Source organism: Oncorhynchus masou, chromosome 25 (assembly GCF_036934945.1).
Source record: "Oncorhynchus masou masou isolate Uvic2021 chromosome 25, UVic_Omas_1.1, whole genome shotgun sequence".
NCBI classification, from domain to species: domain Eukaryota; kingdom Metazoa; phylum Chordata; class Actinopteri; order Salmoniformes; family Salmonidae; genus Oncorhynchus; species Oncorhynchus masou.
This window is the reverse complement of record NC_088236.1, coordinates 6956679-6973615: the sequence shown is the minus strand read 5'-3', so window position 1 is coordinate 6973615 and position 16937 is coordinate 6956679. Positions and strand designations below refer to the sequence as shown.

Here is a 16937-nt window from a genome sequence, read left to right as displayed (position 1 = left end):
TACTGTATTGTAATTGTCAATGTAATAATTACTGCCACCCCTTACTTGGCCCCAGAGTGGAGCAGCAGTCTAAGGCACTGCATTTCAGTGGTACAGGAGTCACTACAGACTCTGGTTCGATTCCAGGCTGTATCACAACCGGCCGTGATTGGTAGTCCCATAGGGTGGCACACAATTGGCCCAGCGTCATCCAGGTTAGGGTTTGACCGTCATTGTAAATAAGACTAGCATAGTTAAAAGGTTAAATAAATAACACATTTAAAAAAAAGAATAATAGCCAGTGGAAGGTGCTGTGTATTTACTCGTTTGTTATGCAATGTATGTACTGTATGTGCAATAGCCGTACGAAGCATACATAGAGAGCCCATAGAGACATACCTTCAGCTATGAGTTCTTCCACGGTGACTTGAAACCGGCCCACGCCGAACACTTTCCCGAAGTAGTTGCTGAGTCCGGAGCCGGACCCCCCTCCCAGCCCGCCACTCTCAGACTTCGGCATTCGGGAGAACTTCTTCATTCTGGCTTCCTTTTGACCTCCAAATGCAGTCTTTTTTTGTTTTTGGAGGGGCAGCCGATATGAACTTCAATCAATCAATGTACGATTTCACTGTCCCCTTTTTTGCTATATACTTATCCCAAATCGTTTCTTGTCCTGCATACTCTTCCGAAAGGACTTCACTTACAACTTGAATGACATGACACAGCAAGGCGTAGCTATCAGAGGAAATGTTGCTCTTTTTTTTTCACTAGTTCGCACGGTTAGTTAACAGCGGTGTCTCAAGAATAAGACAAAATGTTATTTTTTTGTTGTTGTTTGTTTTAGTTTCGACGTTGAAACGAGCTCAACGTTGCTGGCTAACAGAGTCAAATGTAATGATATCAACGGGCTAGCTACAGTGGCTAACTAGCTAGCATACATACATGCAGGCGTTGCTGCACCCGACAGTCTACAGACATTTAGCAGACGCTTCAAAAAACCCGAGTCCAACAAGGTATGATACACACCACCAAGCATATGGGACGCTACCCGGTGCTGAACACGGTCTGTGGCTTCGTCTCGCTAATAGTAGCCACAATTTTGTCTTGACTGCCCCTTTGTCAGACTATTGTCGAAGAAACACCACCAAACACTTCTTTCCACTATCTCAGCCCCCGACTTCTCCACGGCACTTGGTTGATGGTTTGCTCGCTGACTGTCTTCACTAACGTTAGCTTGTAGCCACCACCTCGACAGGGGAATAACCGCACTGCAATAAATGTCGCGTCCGATTCAGTTGTATTTGTGTCTTCGTCCCCAGCCCCCTCGGTAAAACTTCCGACTCTCAGCAGCACTAACGTGTGGTTTTTGGTTTTGTTATTTCCCAATCAGACAGTAGACAACCTAACCCAGCGTTGTCCGTCACCCTCCTATTGTTATGATTGGTGGTGTACGGAGCGCAGAGACGTACAGGGCGCCTCTATGATGGGGCGGCGTGAATGACAGTCTGCACCGTCTCAACTTTCCTCTGTTAGGTTGAGGGAGAAACACACAAAACAGCTTCTAAAACGAGTGAGAATGGGTGACTGATAATATTTCTTATCAAGTAGATAGTGATCCTCGTTGGGAAAATGTCTACATGTTCAGCGTGTAGGTTACGCATTTGAAACATGCCTTTCTCATCTTATTTGACAAATGTTTTTTTGTATGATTCCTTCAACACGATATCAGAGTTTGATTATATCAACTGGACAGATAACAAAGTGGTTTTCTAATGGTTTCCTCATGCCAGTCCAAATCACATGAAAATAGGGGAGTATTCCTTGTTTTGAGGAAGTGACTTGGCATGACTCTTATTGGCTGCGTTCAGATTTTTTCTCTCACTAATTGGTCTTTTGACCAATGAGATCAGCTCTGAAAAAAAAAGATCTGATGATCTGGAAAATATCTGATGTGATTGGTCAAGACCAATTAGTGGAAAGAATAATTGGGCTGCCTGTCTAAACGCAGCCATCAACATCACATTTGGCTGCAATAAATCATATCAAATTGTATTTGTCACATGCGCTGAATACAACAGGTGTAGTAGACCTTACAGTGAAATGCTTGCTTATATACAGGGGGTACCAGTATCGAGTCAATACACGGGGCTACAGGTTGGTCCAGGTAATTGAGGTAATACTTACATGTAGGTAAGGGTAAAGTGACTATGCATAGATTTAAAAAAAAACAGTGAGTAGCAGCAGCATTAAAAAAGGGGGTCAATGCAAATAGTCTGGGTAGCCATTTGATTAGCTGTTCAGCAGTCATGGCTTGGAGGTAGAATCTGTTAAGAAGCCTCTTGGACCTAGACTTGGTGCTCTGGTACCGCTTGCCGTGCGGTAGCAGAGAGAACAGTCTATGGGTGTCTGGAGTCTTTGACAATTTTTAGGGCCTTCCTCTGACACCGCGTGGTAAAGAGGTTATGGATGGCAGGAAGCTTGGCCCCAGTGATGTACTGGGCCGTATGCACTACTCTCTGGAGCACAGTGCGATCGGATGCCGAACAGTTGCCATACCAAATGGTGATTCAACTAGTCAGGATGCTCTCGATGGTGCAGCTGTAGAGCGTTTTGAGGATCCACGCCAAATATTTTCTGTCTGCTGGGGGAGAATAGGCTACATATGGTTACTTTAGTAGGTTACTTATGTTCAATGTACTGTATTTGTACAACGAATAACAAAACAACAGTTGACCCCTTGGATTTTATTTAGGATCCCCGTTAGTCGACACTAATGGTGATAGCTAGTTTTACTGGGGACCGACACATAAGGACATTACCGACAAAAATACAATTGACATACATTCAAAAACATTAAAATGTTGACATACGGTGCATTCAGAAAGTATTCAGACCCCTTGACTTTTTCCACATTTTGTTACGTTACAGACTTATTCTAAAATGTATTAAATTGTTTTTTTTCCACCTCCTCAATCTACACACAATACAACATAATGAAAAAGCAAAAATAGGTTTTTAGAAATTTTGGCAAATTCATAAATAAAATAAAAAAACAGAATTATAACATTTACTTAAGTATTCAGACCCTTTACTCAGTACTTTGTTGAAGCACCTTTGGCAGTGATTACAGCATCGAGTCTCCTTGGGTTTAACGCAACAAGCTTGGCACACCTGTATTTGGGGAGTTTATCCCATTCTTCTCTGCTGATCCTCTCAAGCCCTGTCAGGTTGGATGGGGAGCGTCGCTGCACAGCTATTTTCAGGTCTCTCCAGAGATGTTTGATCAGATTCAAGTCCGGGTACTGGGCCACTCAAGAACATTCAGAGACATGTCCCGAAGCCACTCCTGCGTTGTCTTGCCTGTGTGCTTAGGATCGTTGTCCTGTTGGAAGGTGAACCTCCACCCCAGTCTGAGGTTCTGGGTGCTCTGGAGCAGGTTTTCATCAAAGATCTCAAGGATGATGCTGCCACAACCATGCTTCAACTTAGGGATGGTGCCAGGTTTCCTCCAGACATGGTGCTTGGCATTCAGGCCAAAGAGTTCAATCTTGGTTTCATCAGAACAGAGGTTAAGTTCCTCTTGACAAACTCCAAGTGGACTGTCATGTGCCTTTTATTGAGGAGTGACTTCCGTCTAGCCACTCTACCATAAAGGCCTGATTGTTGAAGTGCTGCAGAGATGGTTGTCCTTCTGGAAGGTTCTCCCATCTCCACAGATGAACTCTGGAGCTCTTTCAGAGTGATCATCGGGTTCTTGGTTACCTCACTGACTAAGGCCCTTCTCCCCCGATTGCTCAGATTGGCCTGGTGGCCAGCTCTTGGAAGAGTAATGGTGGTTCCAAACTTCTTCCATTTAAGAATGATGGAGTCCTCTGTGTTCTTGGGGACCTTCAATGCTGCAGAAATGTGTTGGTACCCTTTCCCAGATCTGTGCTTCGACACAATCCTGTCTCTGAGCTCTACGGACAATTCCTTCAACCTCATGGCTTGGTTTTTGCTCTGACATGCACTGACAACTGCGAAACTTTATATAAACAGGTGTGTGCCTGAATTTAGCACAGGTGGACTCCAATCAAATTGTAGAAACATCTCAAGGATGATCAATGGAAACAGGATGCACCTGAGCTCAATTTCGAGTCTCATAGCAAAGGGTCTGAATACTAAAGTTAATAAGGTATTTCTGTCTCTATTTTCAATAAATTAGCAAAAATTGTCATTATGGGGTATTGTGTGTAGATTGATGAGGATATATATTTTAATCAATTTTAGCTGTAAGGCTGTAACGTAATAATGTGGAAAAGTCAAGGGGTATGAATACTTTCCGAATCCACTACATATGTTAAAAAAAATGTATTTGATTTTATTTAACTTGGCAAGTCAGTTTAGAACAAATTCTTATTTTCAATAACGGCCTAGGAACAGTGGGTTAACTGCCTGTTCAGGGGCAGAACAACAGATTTGTACCTTGTCAGCTCGGGGGTTTGAACTTGTAACCTGCAGGTTACTAGTCCAACACTCTAACCACTAGGCTACCCTGCCGCCCCCACATAAAAAAAAGATGATACATTTTTAAGAAATACAGGATCCAGTTTTCTGTTAGACGAGGCTACTGTTTCTGTTAGACTGGGCTACTGTTTCTGTTAGACTAGGCTACTGTTTATGTTAGACTGGGCTACTGTTTTTGTTAGACTGGGCTACTGTTTCTGTTAGACTAGGCTACTGTTTTTGTTATTCTAGGCTACTGTTTATGTTAGACTGGGCTACTGTTTCTGTTAGACTGGGCTACTGTTTCTGTTAGCCTAGGCTACTGTTTATGTTAGCCTTGGCTACTGTTTCTGTTAGCCTTGGCTACTGTTTCTGTTAGACTAGGCTACTGTTTCTGTTAGACTAGGTTACTGTTTATGTTAGACTAGGCTACTGTTTATGTTAGCCTAGGCTACTGTTTATGTTAGCCTTGGCTACTGTTTCTGTTAGACTAGGCTACTGTTTCTGTTAGCCTAGGTTACTGTTTATGTTAGACTAGGCTACTAACAGACCCAAATAACAAGTTAAATATTATTTTCTGAGGTGACCTATTTACAAAGTTATGTTAATTGATTGATCATAATATTCAGGTCATTGGGTAGTTTAGGCCAGTGGTTTAGAATTAGAGGGTGTACATGGCAGAGATATCGATGAGATGAGGAGGAGCTAACTAAACTACTCTACCATGTCTGGACAGTGAAGAGGGATCCCGTTCCACACTAGGCCCACTGCCACATATAGTGTCTCAGAGGAGGGTCTCTGTGTCTCTCTGTCTATTGACACAGTTATTGTTCTGTGTTGTGGAATGATATTTTTTTATTTTATTTAACCATTATTAAACTAGGCAATTCAGTTAAGAACAAATTCTTATTTACAATGACGGTCTACACCTGCCAAACCTGGACGACGTTGGGCCAATGGTGCGCCGACCCTATCGGACTCCCAATCACTGCCGGTTGTGATACAGCCTGGATATGCTGGCCCCTGTTGCCGTTTTCGGCTACTACTGGGCTATAGGATGAAAGGGAAGCTGTCCTATCTATGTCATGGTCCTACTAAACCCACTATCTAACCCAGAGAGAATGGTATTACGGGAATGGATACAATAACAATCCCCTTAACGGCCTGCTTGCTCGAGAGAACACACACACACACACTCTGGTGTGACAGGGATGGCGGGAGGGAGCTGTGTACATGTGAGGATAGAGATGTGGGTTAGCAGGTCTTCTCCACCTCTCCTCTGAGCAGAGATGGAGAGGAGTGAAGGATGCTGGGTGATTACATGGCTCGGATGAGGATCTGTCTCTCTGCCTTCCTCCACTTTAATAGGCTCTAACTAGTGTGTGTGTGTGCGCGCGCACCTAACCTACTCTCCTCGTCACACTAAAATAATATCTGCAATTAAGCAGATACTTTTATCTTTTTATCCAAAGCGACTTGCGGTCGTGCATGGTTGGTCCCAGGAATCGAACCCACTACCCTGCAATGACCTGCACCATGAGCTCCAAAAGGCCTAGCTCTCTCATCTAATCAGCGTTTTAAGGAATTGAACATGTTTAGAGTATGACAACCACACCCAGTACACCGTACAATAACAGTAGATTGCAGTAGGACTGAGAGAGAGAGAGAGAGAGAGAGACACAGAGAGAGAGAGACAGAGAGAGAGAGAGACAGAGAGAGAGAGACAGAGAGAGAGAGAGAGAGACAGAGAGAGAGAGAGAGAGAGAGAGACAGAGAGAGAGAGAGAGAGAGAGAGAGAGAGAGAGAGAGACAGAGAGAGAGAGAGAGAGAGAGAGAGAGAGAGAGAGACAGAGAGAGAGAGAGACAGAGAGAGAGAGAGAGAGAGAGAGAGAGCAGTTTGAACATATAGGAATGTTGGAGACTGCCGCTTAGACATCTGACAATTGGAATATGACAGGGCCCTAGTAGTCGTTGGGTGTATATCAACTGTTGTGCTTTTAATAGCTCAGTGGGTTTACGACATAGTGCTAGCAGCATCAGAGGGTCTTCTGTCCTAGAACATTGAATAACTGCACCATATTATTGCGAGAGGGGAGGAAAAAAAGGCTATGTAGGCCAAAGCTCGGGTTGCAAAACGACAGGTACATTTACCAAAGTTTTAACATAATCTATGTCAATCTATGGAAATGTAAGTAAAGTATTACTTGTATATGCCTATGCACGACAGTCATTCAAAGGATGAGATAACCTTCCGTTATTGAAGTGTAGATTCCCATGACAGTATTTCACCCTGTAGACTACATTGGTAATGTCATTAAAGAAAGGGCTTTGGGCAGAGGTTGATATTTCCTGCTGGCATCAACCACTCCCTTCCTGCAGTGGAGGTAGACATGTTTGTTGTTGTTGTTGCACCCTCTCTCTCATCATGTCAATAAAATAGTTCAACATCTGGAATTTAATTTAATTGGCTTGTAGGCTATAACAGCTAAAATGAGTCAATAATAGGCTACCTTTTTAGAATATATTCACCTCTGACTGGAACAGATACAATACTTAAGGTAAGCTACTTCCCTATCAAAACAGAAGACGTTGAAAATAAATATTTTCTGTTGAAGATTTGAAATTGTGAATTTTGTGCTCACTGGGTTACTGTAAATGGCCAAGGTGAAACATATAATCCAACCATGTGTCCATTGATTGAATTCACAGTTGGTGTACGCTGTACAGATTCCTCTACCCACTACCCCTCTATTTCTCTCTATCCCCCTCCCTCGCTCCCACTCCCTCTCTATCCCACTCCCTGTCTCCCCCTCCCTCTCCCCCCCTCCCTCTATCCCCCTCCCTCTCTATCCACCTCCCTCTCTCCCACTCCCTCTCTATCCCCCTCCCTCTCTATCCCATTCCCTCTCTCCCCCTCCCTCTCTCCCCCTCCCTCTCTCCCCCTCCCTCTCTATCCCCCTCCCTCTCTCCCACTCCCTCTCTATCCCCCTCCCTCTCTCCCACTCCCTCTCTATCCCCCTCCCTCTCTATCCCATTCCCTCTCTCCCCCTCCCCCTCTCTCCCCCTCCCTCTATCCCCCTCCCTCTCTCCCCCTCCCTCTCTCCCACTCAGTCTTTCTCCTTCTCAAGGCCATCTGACATCACAGAGGAGCATCATTAAACACAGTAAATGAGCTGCATAGATCTTTCTACCTGCACTTCCCTAATGGCAGAATCAGACCTCTCCCTCTCTCTCTCTCTCTCTTTCCCTCTCTCTCTCTCACACACTCTCTCTCTCTCTCTCTCTCTCTCTCTCTCTCTCTGTCTCTCTCTCTCTCTCTCTCTCTCTCTCTCTCTCGGCAGAGGAGCTACAGCTAGTTGAAGGACAACCGTGAAAGACCCCCTCCCTCACCGTTCTCTGAATAGAGCTTGATTTCCTTGTGCTGGTTCTTCTAAGTCTAAGACAATGTGGCATGTGGCCACCTGCTGGACATAAAATGAACATAGAAAATGTAAATTTGGGACAACGAAATCAGAATGTACGTTATGTTTGGTATGCGTTGTCTTTTAAGGGTCCAAAAGGATCTGCCACTATGTTTAACAGCAGAGAAACCCCCCTGAATTATATTTTTTTCAACTTGAAATTTGATGACTTTTCCTAGAGTGACCCTCAACATTAGAAAAAGTGAAACATCGCCTTTGTTCATATTTCCATGAAAGCTGGACACCACCAGGGGACAAAGATTGTCTTAGGGTCATTTTTGACCCGGCACACCACAAAAAAACACAAAGACACACACACACACACACATGGAGAAATTGAGATTATGTGTGCTACAGATTGAACCAAAACTAAACTAAAATGTTTGTGTGCATGTGCAGCATCCCCCCTCCACACACACACACACACACACACACACACACGACACAAGTTCACAGACAAAATAAAAACAATTTCAGACAAAATAAACATTTCTTGAAATCATTGTGTACTAATGGGGAATGCAGTCAGAGGCTATAAAGGTGCTGCAGATGACAGTCCCTCCCCAGTTCTCTCTTTCACTGAAGCCAACAAGTGCAACGTTTCAGTGCCCAACAGATCGTAGATCTGATTTTTTTCAGATGTCCTGGAGGAACAAGAGAACAATGATTTAGAAGAGGAGGAGATTTCTGAAGAAGAATACAACCCAGAGCACAATGCATCAAAATGTCAAACGGATGATCCCAGGGCCCACAAGACATGCAGTTGCCCATTACCAGGACATCGCCTCAACCATCTACATGTCCATCCCACTATTAACCCTAGCCTAGCTATCATTATCCAGCTAGCTAACGTCAGCCACCTAGCAACCTCACTAGAATTTGTAACACATTGTACATTTTGCAAATGTGTAACATTTAGTACGAATTGCAATTCGTAACATATACAAATTTGCTAATGAATACATACCATACCAAACGTAACATATCATACTAAATGGAGTGCCCGGATTTACAAATCAAATCAAACTTTATTTGTCACGTGCGCCGAATACAACAGGCATAACCCTTACAGTGAAATGCTTGCTTTCAGGCTCTAACCAATAGTGCCAAAAAAAAGTATGTGTGTGTGTGTGTGTGTCTGTGTCTGTGTGTGTGTAGGTAAGTAGGGAAATAAAGCAGCAGAAAGACATTTGAAAATAAGAGTAGCAAGGCTACATACAGACAGACACGTGTTAGTCAGGCTTATTGAGGTAGTATGTATATGTAGATATGGTTAAAGTGACTATGCATATATGATGAACAGAGAGTAGCAGTAGTGTAAAAAGAGGGGTTGCCGGGTGGTGGGACACAATGCAGATAGCCCCGTTAGCCAATGTGCGGGAGCACTGATTGGTCGGGCCAATTGAGATAGTATGTACATGAATGTATAGTTAAAGTGACTATGTATATGAGCTAAACAGAGAATGGCAGCAAAGCGGGATTGGGGGGCACACAATGCAAATAGTCCGGGTAGCCATTGGTTACCTGTTCAGGATTCTTATGGTTTGGGGTAAAAACTGTTGAGAAGCCTTTTTGTCCTTGACTTGGCACTCTGTTTGCCATGCGGTGGTAGACAGAACAGTCTATGACTGGGGTGGCTGGGGTCTTTGACAATTTTTAGGGCCTTCCTCTGACACCGCCTCTTATATAGGTCCTGGATGGCAGGAAGCTTTGCCCCAGTGATGTACTGGGCCGTACGCACTACCCTCTGTACCAGGCAGTGATGCAACCGGTCAGGATGCTCTCAATGTTGCAGCTGTAGAACCTTTTGAGGATCTCAGGACCCATGACAAATCTGTTTAGTTTCCTGATTTACGTACAGACTAATACGATATGCTCTGAGACCAGGTTGCCTTAGGGGAGATCCAATACTTAGGCCATGCTTGGCACGAGCCCAGCCGCCCGGGCCTTCCATAACCCGCTACTGTGCTGGCCACTAGGGACCCTGCTGTGGAACAGAATACCTAATTAATTCCCGATGCACGGAGGTCAAATAGTGAAGATTGATGCATGATTGAATGAATGCTAGGCCTATATAATGTATGATGTATGCCTTGTCTCTTCTCTTTTTATATTGTAGCATTTCATTTATAGCCCGGTCTTTATAATTAAGGTATTTCACGTTAGAATTATGCTTGCCAAAATAATGTGGAATAAGTTATCTAGGCTAGTTCATTCTCAATAATGCCCTGTTAATGGAACACAAAAAAGGAGTGATTCAGTCAGTCCAGTTATTTGTCTCGGCTACTAATTGCATGGCATAGCCAAAGATTTATATAACTAACCCAGATAGACCACAGCCTGTTGTTTCCAATGGGAACAAATGAGTCATAGTGGGCAGATCAAGCAAGGGATGGGCAGAGTCAAGCACGCGCTAACGACTTTCCTATTGGTGCATTCTAGCATACATCTGCATATTTCCATTACAGAACGCCTCTTCTGTGAAGTGCGCCGTGTGCAATAAATCAATTCGCCTTTGAACTCCTTCTAAACAAACTTTTGCAAAGGGTAAAGTCTACAAAACTATTGAGATTAAATGTTTCATTGATGAGAAAATGTGCAGAATGTTGGCCAAAAGCCATTTCCTCCCATTTTCTCCCACTCCCAGTCGCTGAGCTTCCTCTCACTACCATATTTGGTAGTGAGTGGAAACGCCAAGCAGATTCACATTTATACATCTGGTGAAATATCTGTCTTTGTTCTATCTGTTGCATAGCCTACTTGAACAGGGGGAGTGGGAGAGTACACACGTTCAGCCTTCGTATGGCAACACCCCAGATGCACAAAAGTTTGCAGTTGGCAAGGTGTTTTAGCATGGGGACACCCCCGAGTGTTTTAGCATAGGGACACCCCCGGGTGTTTTAGCATGGGGACACCCCCGAGTGTTTTATCATGGGGACACCCCCGGGTGTTTTAGCATGGGGACACCCCCGAGTGTTTTAGCATCGGGACACCCCGGGGTGTTTTAGCATGGGGACACCCCCGGGTGTTTTAGCATGGGGACACCCCCGAGTGTTTTAGCATGGGGACACCCCCGAGTGTTTTAGCATCGGGACACCCCGGGGTGTTTTAGCATGGGGACACCCCCGGGTGTTTTAGCATGGGGACACCCCCGGTGTTTTAGCATCGGGACACCCCCGAGTGTTTTATCATGGGGACACCCCCGAGTGTTTTAGCATGGGGACACTCCCGGGTGTTGTAGCATGGGGACACCCCCGGGTGTTTTAGCATGGGGACACCCCCGGGTGTTGTAGCATGGGGACACCCCCGAGTGTTTTAGCATGGGGACACTCCCGGGTGTTGTAGCATGGGGACACCCCCGGGTGTTGTAGCATGGGGACACCCCGGGGTGTTGTAGCATGGGGACACCCCCCGGTGTTGTAGCATGGGGACACCCCTGGGTGTTGTAGCATGGGGACACCCCCTGTGTTTTAGCATGGGGACACTCCGAGTGTTTTAGCATGGGGACACCCCCGAGTGTTTTAGCATGGGGACACCCCCGAGTGTTTTAGCATGGGGACACCCCCGGTGTTTTAGCATGGGGACACCCCCGAGTGTTTTAGCATGGGGACACCCCCAGGTGTTTTAGCATGGGGACACCCCCGGTGTTTTAGCATGGGGACACCCCCAGGAAAATACGTCATCGAAGTGAGCATAAAAGGCATTTAGCCCGTCTGGTAGGCTCGCGTCACTGGGCAGCTCGCAGAATGGTTTTCCTCTGTAGTCCTTAATAGTGATAAGCTGAGCTGAGTGATAAACGGAGCCTCAGTGTGCGTGTAGAGAACTTGATAAGGAAGCTCAAGCTTAATATAGGTTTTTATTACTGGCATAAGGCTTGTTTTTCTTTTGAGGCCAGCAAGGCGCTGGTACGATGTACATCACTGGAGGTTATAGATTGTAGTGATGTTATATATATGCAGGCCTCAACCACGACCCTGAGAGCACTTGATTCAGTGTATCATGCCGCTCTCAGGTTCATTACATATCAGAAACGTCTAACACATCATTGTGATTTCTACAGCGCTGTTGGCTGGTTGTCATTGACCTTGCGTAGGCTTAAACACTGGTATACACTGATTTATAAGGCCATATTGGGTAAAATGCCATTTTATCTTGGTTCTTTTGTAGTCAGGTTGGTAAATAAATATAAATTACGGTCCCATTCTCATTTCCTTCTAACAGTACCAAAAAATTAGAACAGGTTATGGTAGAAATAGTTTTAGTTACTTAGGTCCTGGAATTCTCTCCTGAACATTTTAAAATCTAGTTTCGTTGGTGAAGTTTAAACACTTGATCGATGTATATCATAGAAGAGTGGAATTGTTTTTAGGCCAGCTGTTTTTAGACAAGACTTTTGTGTTTTTAATGTACAATTTTTTTGTTGTACTGTATGTGTGTTTTATAGTTTTGTTTTAATGTTGTGTCAGTGTATGTAAGCTGTTTTGTCTGAAACGTTGTTTCCCCTGCTGCTATTGGACCAGGTCTCTCTTGGAAAAGATGTTAACTCAATGAGAAAAACCTATATAAAAAAGGTCAAATTACAAATGAAAACATAGTTTGCGAGCCCTGCACATCCGACGAGCATCAGAGCCGGTGTACTACGATTCAATCTTAGTTCTGTATTGAATCTTTACCTGTTTGATTGTTTCGTCTGAGGGCATAGCAGGATTTCTTATAAGCGTCCAGATTAGTGTCCACCTCCTTGAAAGCGGCAGCTCTACCCTTTAGCTCAGTGCAGATGTTGCCTGCAATCCATTGCTTCTGTGGGGAGGACGTCGTCATTGATGCACTTATTGATGAAGCCAGTGACTGAGGTGGTATACTCCTCAATGCCATTGGATGAATCCCAGAACATATTCCAGTCTGTGCTAGCAAAACAGTCCTGTAGTGTAGCATCCGTGTCATCTGACCACTTCTGTATTGAGAGAGTCACTGGTACTTCCTGCTGTAGTTTTTGCTTATAAGCAGGAATCAGGAGAATAGAATTATGGTCAGATTTGCCAAATGGAGGGCGAGGGTGAGCTTTGTATGCATCTCTGTGTGTGGAGTCAAGGTGGTCTAGAGTTTTTCCTCTGGTTGCACATTTAACATGCTGGTAGAAATTAGGTTAAATGGATTTAAGTTTGCCTGCATTAAAGTCCCCGGCCACTAGGGGCGCCACTTCTGGATGAGCATTTTCCTGTTTGGTTATGGCCTTATACAGCTCATTGAGTGTGGTCTTAGTGCCAGCATCGGTATACGGTGGTAAATAGACAGCTACGGAAAATATAGATGAAAACTCTCTTGGTATAGTGGATAGTGTGGTCTACAGCTTATCATGAGGTACTCTACTTCAGGCGAGCAATGCCACGAGACTTCCTTAACATTTGACATTGCGCACCAGCTGTTATTGACAAATAGACACACACCACCACCCCTCGTCTTACCGGACATAGCTGTTCTGTCCTGCTGACGCACGGAAAACCCAGCCAACTGTATATTATCCGTGTTGTTGTTCAGCCACGACTCGGTGAACATAAGATATTACAGTTTTTTTAATGTCCCATAGTCTCAAACGGAGCTTGTTCAGTTTATTCTCCAGTGATTCCACGTTGGCCAATAGAACGGATGGTAGAGGCTGGTTAACCACTCGATGACGAATTCTCACAAGGTACTCCGATCTGCGGCCCCTGTACCTCCGTCTTTTCTTCATGTGAATGGGCCTGGTCTCGGAGAAACAGTACAGTCGTAGCCAAAAGTTTTGAGAATGACACAAATATTAATTTTCACAGTCTGCTGCCTCAGTTTGTGTGATGGCAATTTGCATATAATCCAGAATGTTATGAAGAGTGATCAGATGAATTGCAATTAATTGCAAAGTCCCTCTTTGCCATTCAAATGAACTGAATCCCGAAAAAAAAACATTTCCACTGCATTTCAGCTCTGCCACAAAAGGACCAGCTGACATCATGTCAGTTATTCTCTCGTTAACACAGGTGTGAGTGTTGACAAGGACAAGGCTGGAGATCACTCTGTCATGCTGATTGAGCTCAAATAACAGATTGGAAGCTTCAAAAGGAGGGTGGAATCATTGTTCTTCCTCTGTCAACCATGGTTACCTGCAAGGAAACACGTGCCATCATCATTGCTTTGCACAAAAAGGGCATCACAGGCAAGGATATTGCTGCCAGTAAGATTGCATATAAATCAAACATTTATCGGATCATCAAGAACTTCAAGGAGAGCAGTTCAATTGTTTTGAAGAAGGCTTCAGGGTGCCCAAGAAAGTCCAGCAAGCGCCAGGACGTCTCCTAAAGTTGATTCAGCTGCGAGATCAGGGCACCACCAGTACAGAGCTTGCTCAGGAATGGCAGCAGGCAGTTGCGAGTGCAACTGCACGCACAGTGAGGCGAGACTTTTGGAGGATGGCCTGGGATGTTTTTATCATAAATCTTCAATGAAGTTCCAACCGGAGAATTCCTTTGTGTCTTGAGGAGGAACGGAACAGAGGAAGATATCATGTGCTTTGCGCATGACCTGGAACTGTCTCTCTGCCTGTAGTCTGATTCATTCCCCTCTTACTCAGTCCCACAACACAGTAGAAGCCGCATTCAAATTTATATAGACGGTTGACGTCTAGTGGAAGCCCTAGGAAGTGAATCTTTATTCATATCACAAGGGGATTTCAATAGGGAATGGGTTGAAAGTATACCAACCTCAGATTTCTCACTTCCTGTTTGGATTTCTTCTCAGGTTTTTGCCTGTCATATGAGTTCTGTTATACTCACAGACACCATTCAAACAGTTTTAGAAACTTCTGAGTGTTTTCTACTAATAATAATATGCATATATTAGCAACTGAGACCGAGGAGCAGGCCGTTTACTCTGGGCACCTTATCCAAGCTACTCAATAGTGCCCCTGTAGCCATAAGACGTTAATGACTCCCCCAGTCAATAGAAGACCAATCCACATCTGTTAATGACTCTCCCCAGTCAATGGAAGACAGATCCCCATCTGTTAATGACTCCCCCAGTCAATAGAAGACCAATCACCATCTGTTAATGACTCCCCCCTGTTAATGGAGGACCAATCACCATCTGTTAATGACTTCCCCATTCAATAGAAGACCAGTCCCCATCTGGGAAACTCCCCACAGTCAATAGAAGACCAATCCCCATCTGGGAAACTCCCCACAGTCAATAGAAGACCAATCCCCATCTGGGAAACTTCCCACAGTCAATAGAAGACCAATCCCCATCTGGGAAACTCCCCACAGTCAATAGAAGACCAATCCCCATCTGGGAAACTTCCCACAGTCAATAGAAGACCAGTAACTGAAAGGTTGCTCGATGGAATCCCTGAGCTGACAAGGTTCAAATTTGTCGTTCTGCCCCTGAACGAGGCAGTTAACCCACTGTTCCCCAGTATGCTGTCCTTGTAAATAATAATAATATTTGTTCTTAACTGACTTGTGTAGTTAAATAAAGGTTAAATCATTTATTTTATTTTATTTTAACCATTCTCCTCAGCCTAACAACCTGGCCATTGACAGCTTTATGTGTGTCTACTTCCTGAATCATCAAACATCACAACATTTATCAATGATGTCCTTCCTGCGTACCATTCGACACTTCAAATCAATCAAATCAAATTTATTTCTATAGCCCTTCTTACATCAGCTGATATCTCAAAGTGCTGTACAGAAACCCAGCCTATAACCCCAAACCGCAAGCAATGCAGGTGTAGAAGCACGGTGGCTAGGAAAAACTCCCTAGAAAGGCCAAAACCTAGGAAGAAACCTAGAGAGGAACCAGGCTATGAGGGGTGGCCAGTCCTCTTCTGGCTGTGCGGGTGGAGATTATAACAGAACATGGCCAAGATGTTCAAATGTTCATAAATGACCAGCAGGGTCAAATAATAATAGTTGTTGTCGAGGGTGCATAAATGTCAGTTGGCTTTTCATAGCCGATCATTAAGAGTATCTCTACCGCTCCTGCTGTCTCGAGAGAGTTGAAAACAGCAGATCTGGGACAGGTAGCAAGTCCGGTGAACAGGTAAGGGTTCCATAGCCGCATGCAGAACAGTTGAAACTGGAGCAGCAGCATGGCCAGGTGGACTGGGGACAGCAATGAGTCATCATGCCAGGTAGTCCTGAGGCATAGTCCTAGGGCTCAGGTCCTCCTCCGAGAGAGAGAGAGAGAGAGAGAGAGAGAGAGAGAAGAAAGAGAGAATTAGAGAGAGCATACTTAAATTCAAACAGGACACCGGATAAGATAGGAGAAGTACTCCAGATATAACAAACTGACCCTAGCCCCCCGACACATAAACTACTGCAGCATAGATACTGGAGGCTGAGATAGGAGGGGTCAGGAGACACTGTGGCCCCATCCGAAGATACCCCCGGACAGGGCCAAACAGGAAGGATATAACCCCACCCACTTTGCCAAAGCACAGCCCTCACACCACTAGAGGGATTTCTTCAACCACCAACTTACCATCCTGAGACAAGGCCGAGTATATCCCACAAAGATCTCTGCCACGGCACAACCCAAGGGGGGTCGCCAACCCAGACAGGAAGATCACGTCAGTGACTCAAACCACTTAAGTGACGCACCCCTCCTAGGGACGGCATGAAAGAGCACCAGTAAGCCAGTGACTCAGCCCCTGTAATAGGGTTAGAGGCAGAGAATCCCAGTGGAGAGGGGGGGCTGAAGCTTGCTTCAGAGCTCGGGTATTTTCTGTATACCAGGGAGCTAGTTTCTTATGACAAATGTTTTTTGTTTTTAGGGGTGCAACGGCATCTAGGGTATTGCGCAAGTTTAAATTGAGTTCCTCAGTTAGGTGGTTAACTGATTTTTGTCTCCTGATGTCCTTGGGTAGACAAATGGAGTCTGGAAGGGCATCAAGGAATCTTTGTGTTGTCTGAGAATTTATAGCAGGACTTTTGATACTCCTTGGTTGGGGTCTGAGCAGATTATTTGTTGCGATTGCAA

At 44.7% G+C, this 16937-nt stretch overlaps 2 protein-coding genes across 3 annotated transcripts in view; one reads left to right on the top strand and one right to left on the bottom strand.

Annotated features, from left to right (window-relative positions):
• Window positions 1–1431, bottom strand: part of LOC135513722 (BMP-2-inducible protein kinase-like) — a 124707-nt gene extending 123276 nt beyond the window's left edge. For both annotated transcript variants that reach the window (XM_064936608.1, XM_064936609.1), the window contains exon 1: window positions 379–1431. In XM_064936608.1, coding sequence (XP_064792680.1) covers window positions 379–517 — 139 coding nt within the window. In that variant the 5' untranslated portion in view covers window positions 518–1431. The remainder of the gene's footprint in view (window positions 1–378) is intronic.
• LOC135513724 (anthrax toxin receptor 2-like) overlaps window positions 1–16937 on the top strand; it is a 1178227-nt gene that overhangs the window by 796569 nt on the left and 364721 nt on the right. The gene's annotated exons all lie outside the window — the stretch shown is intronic.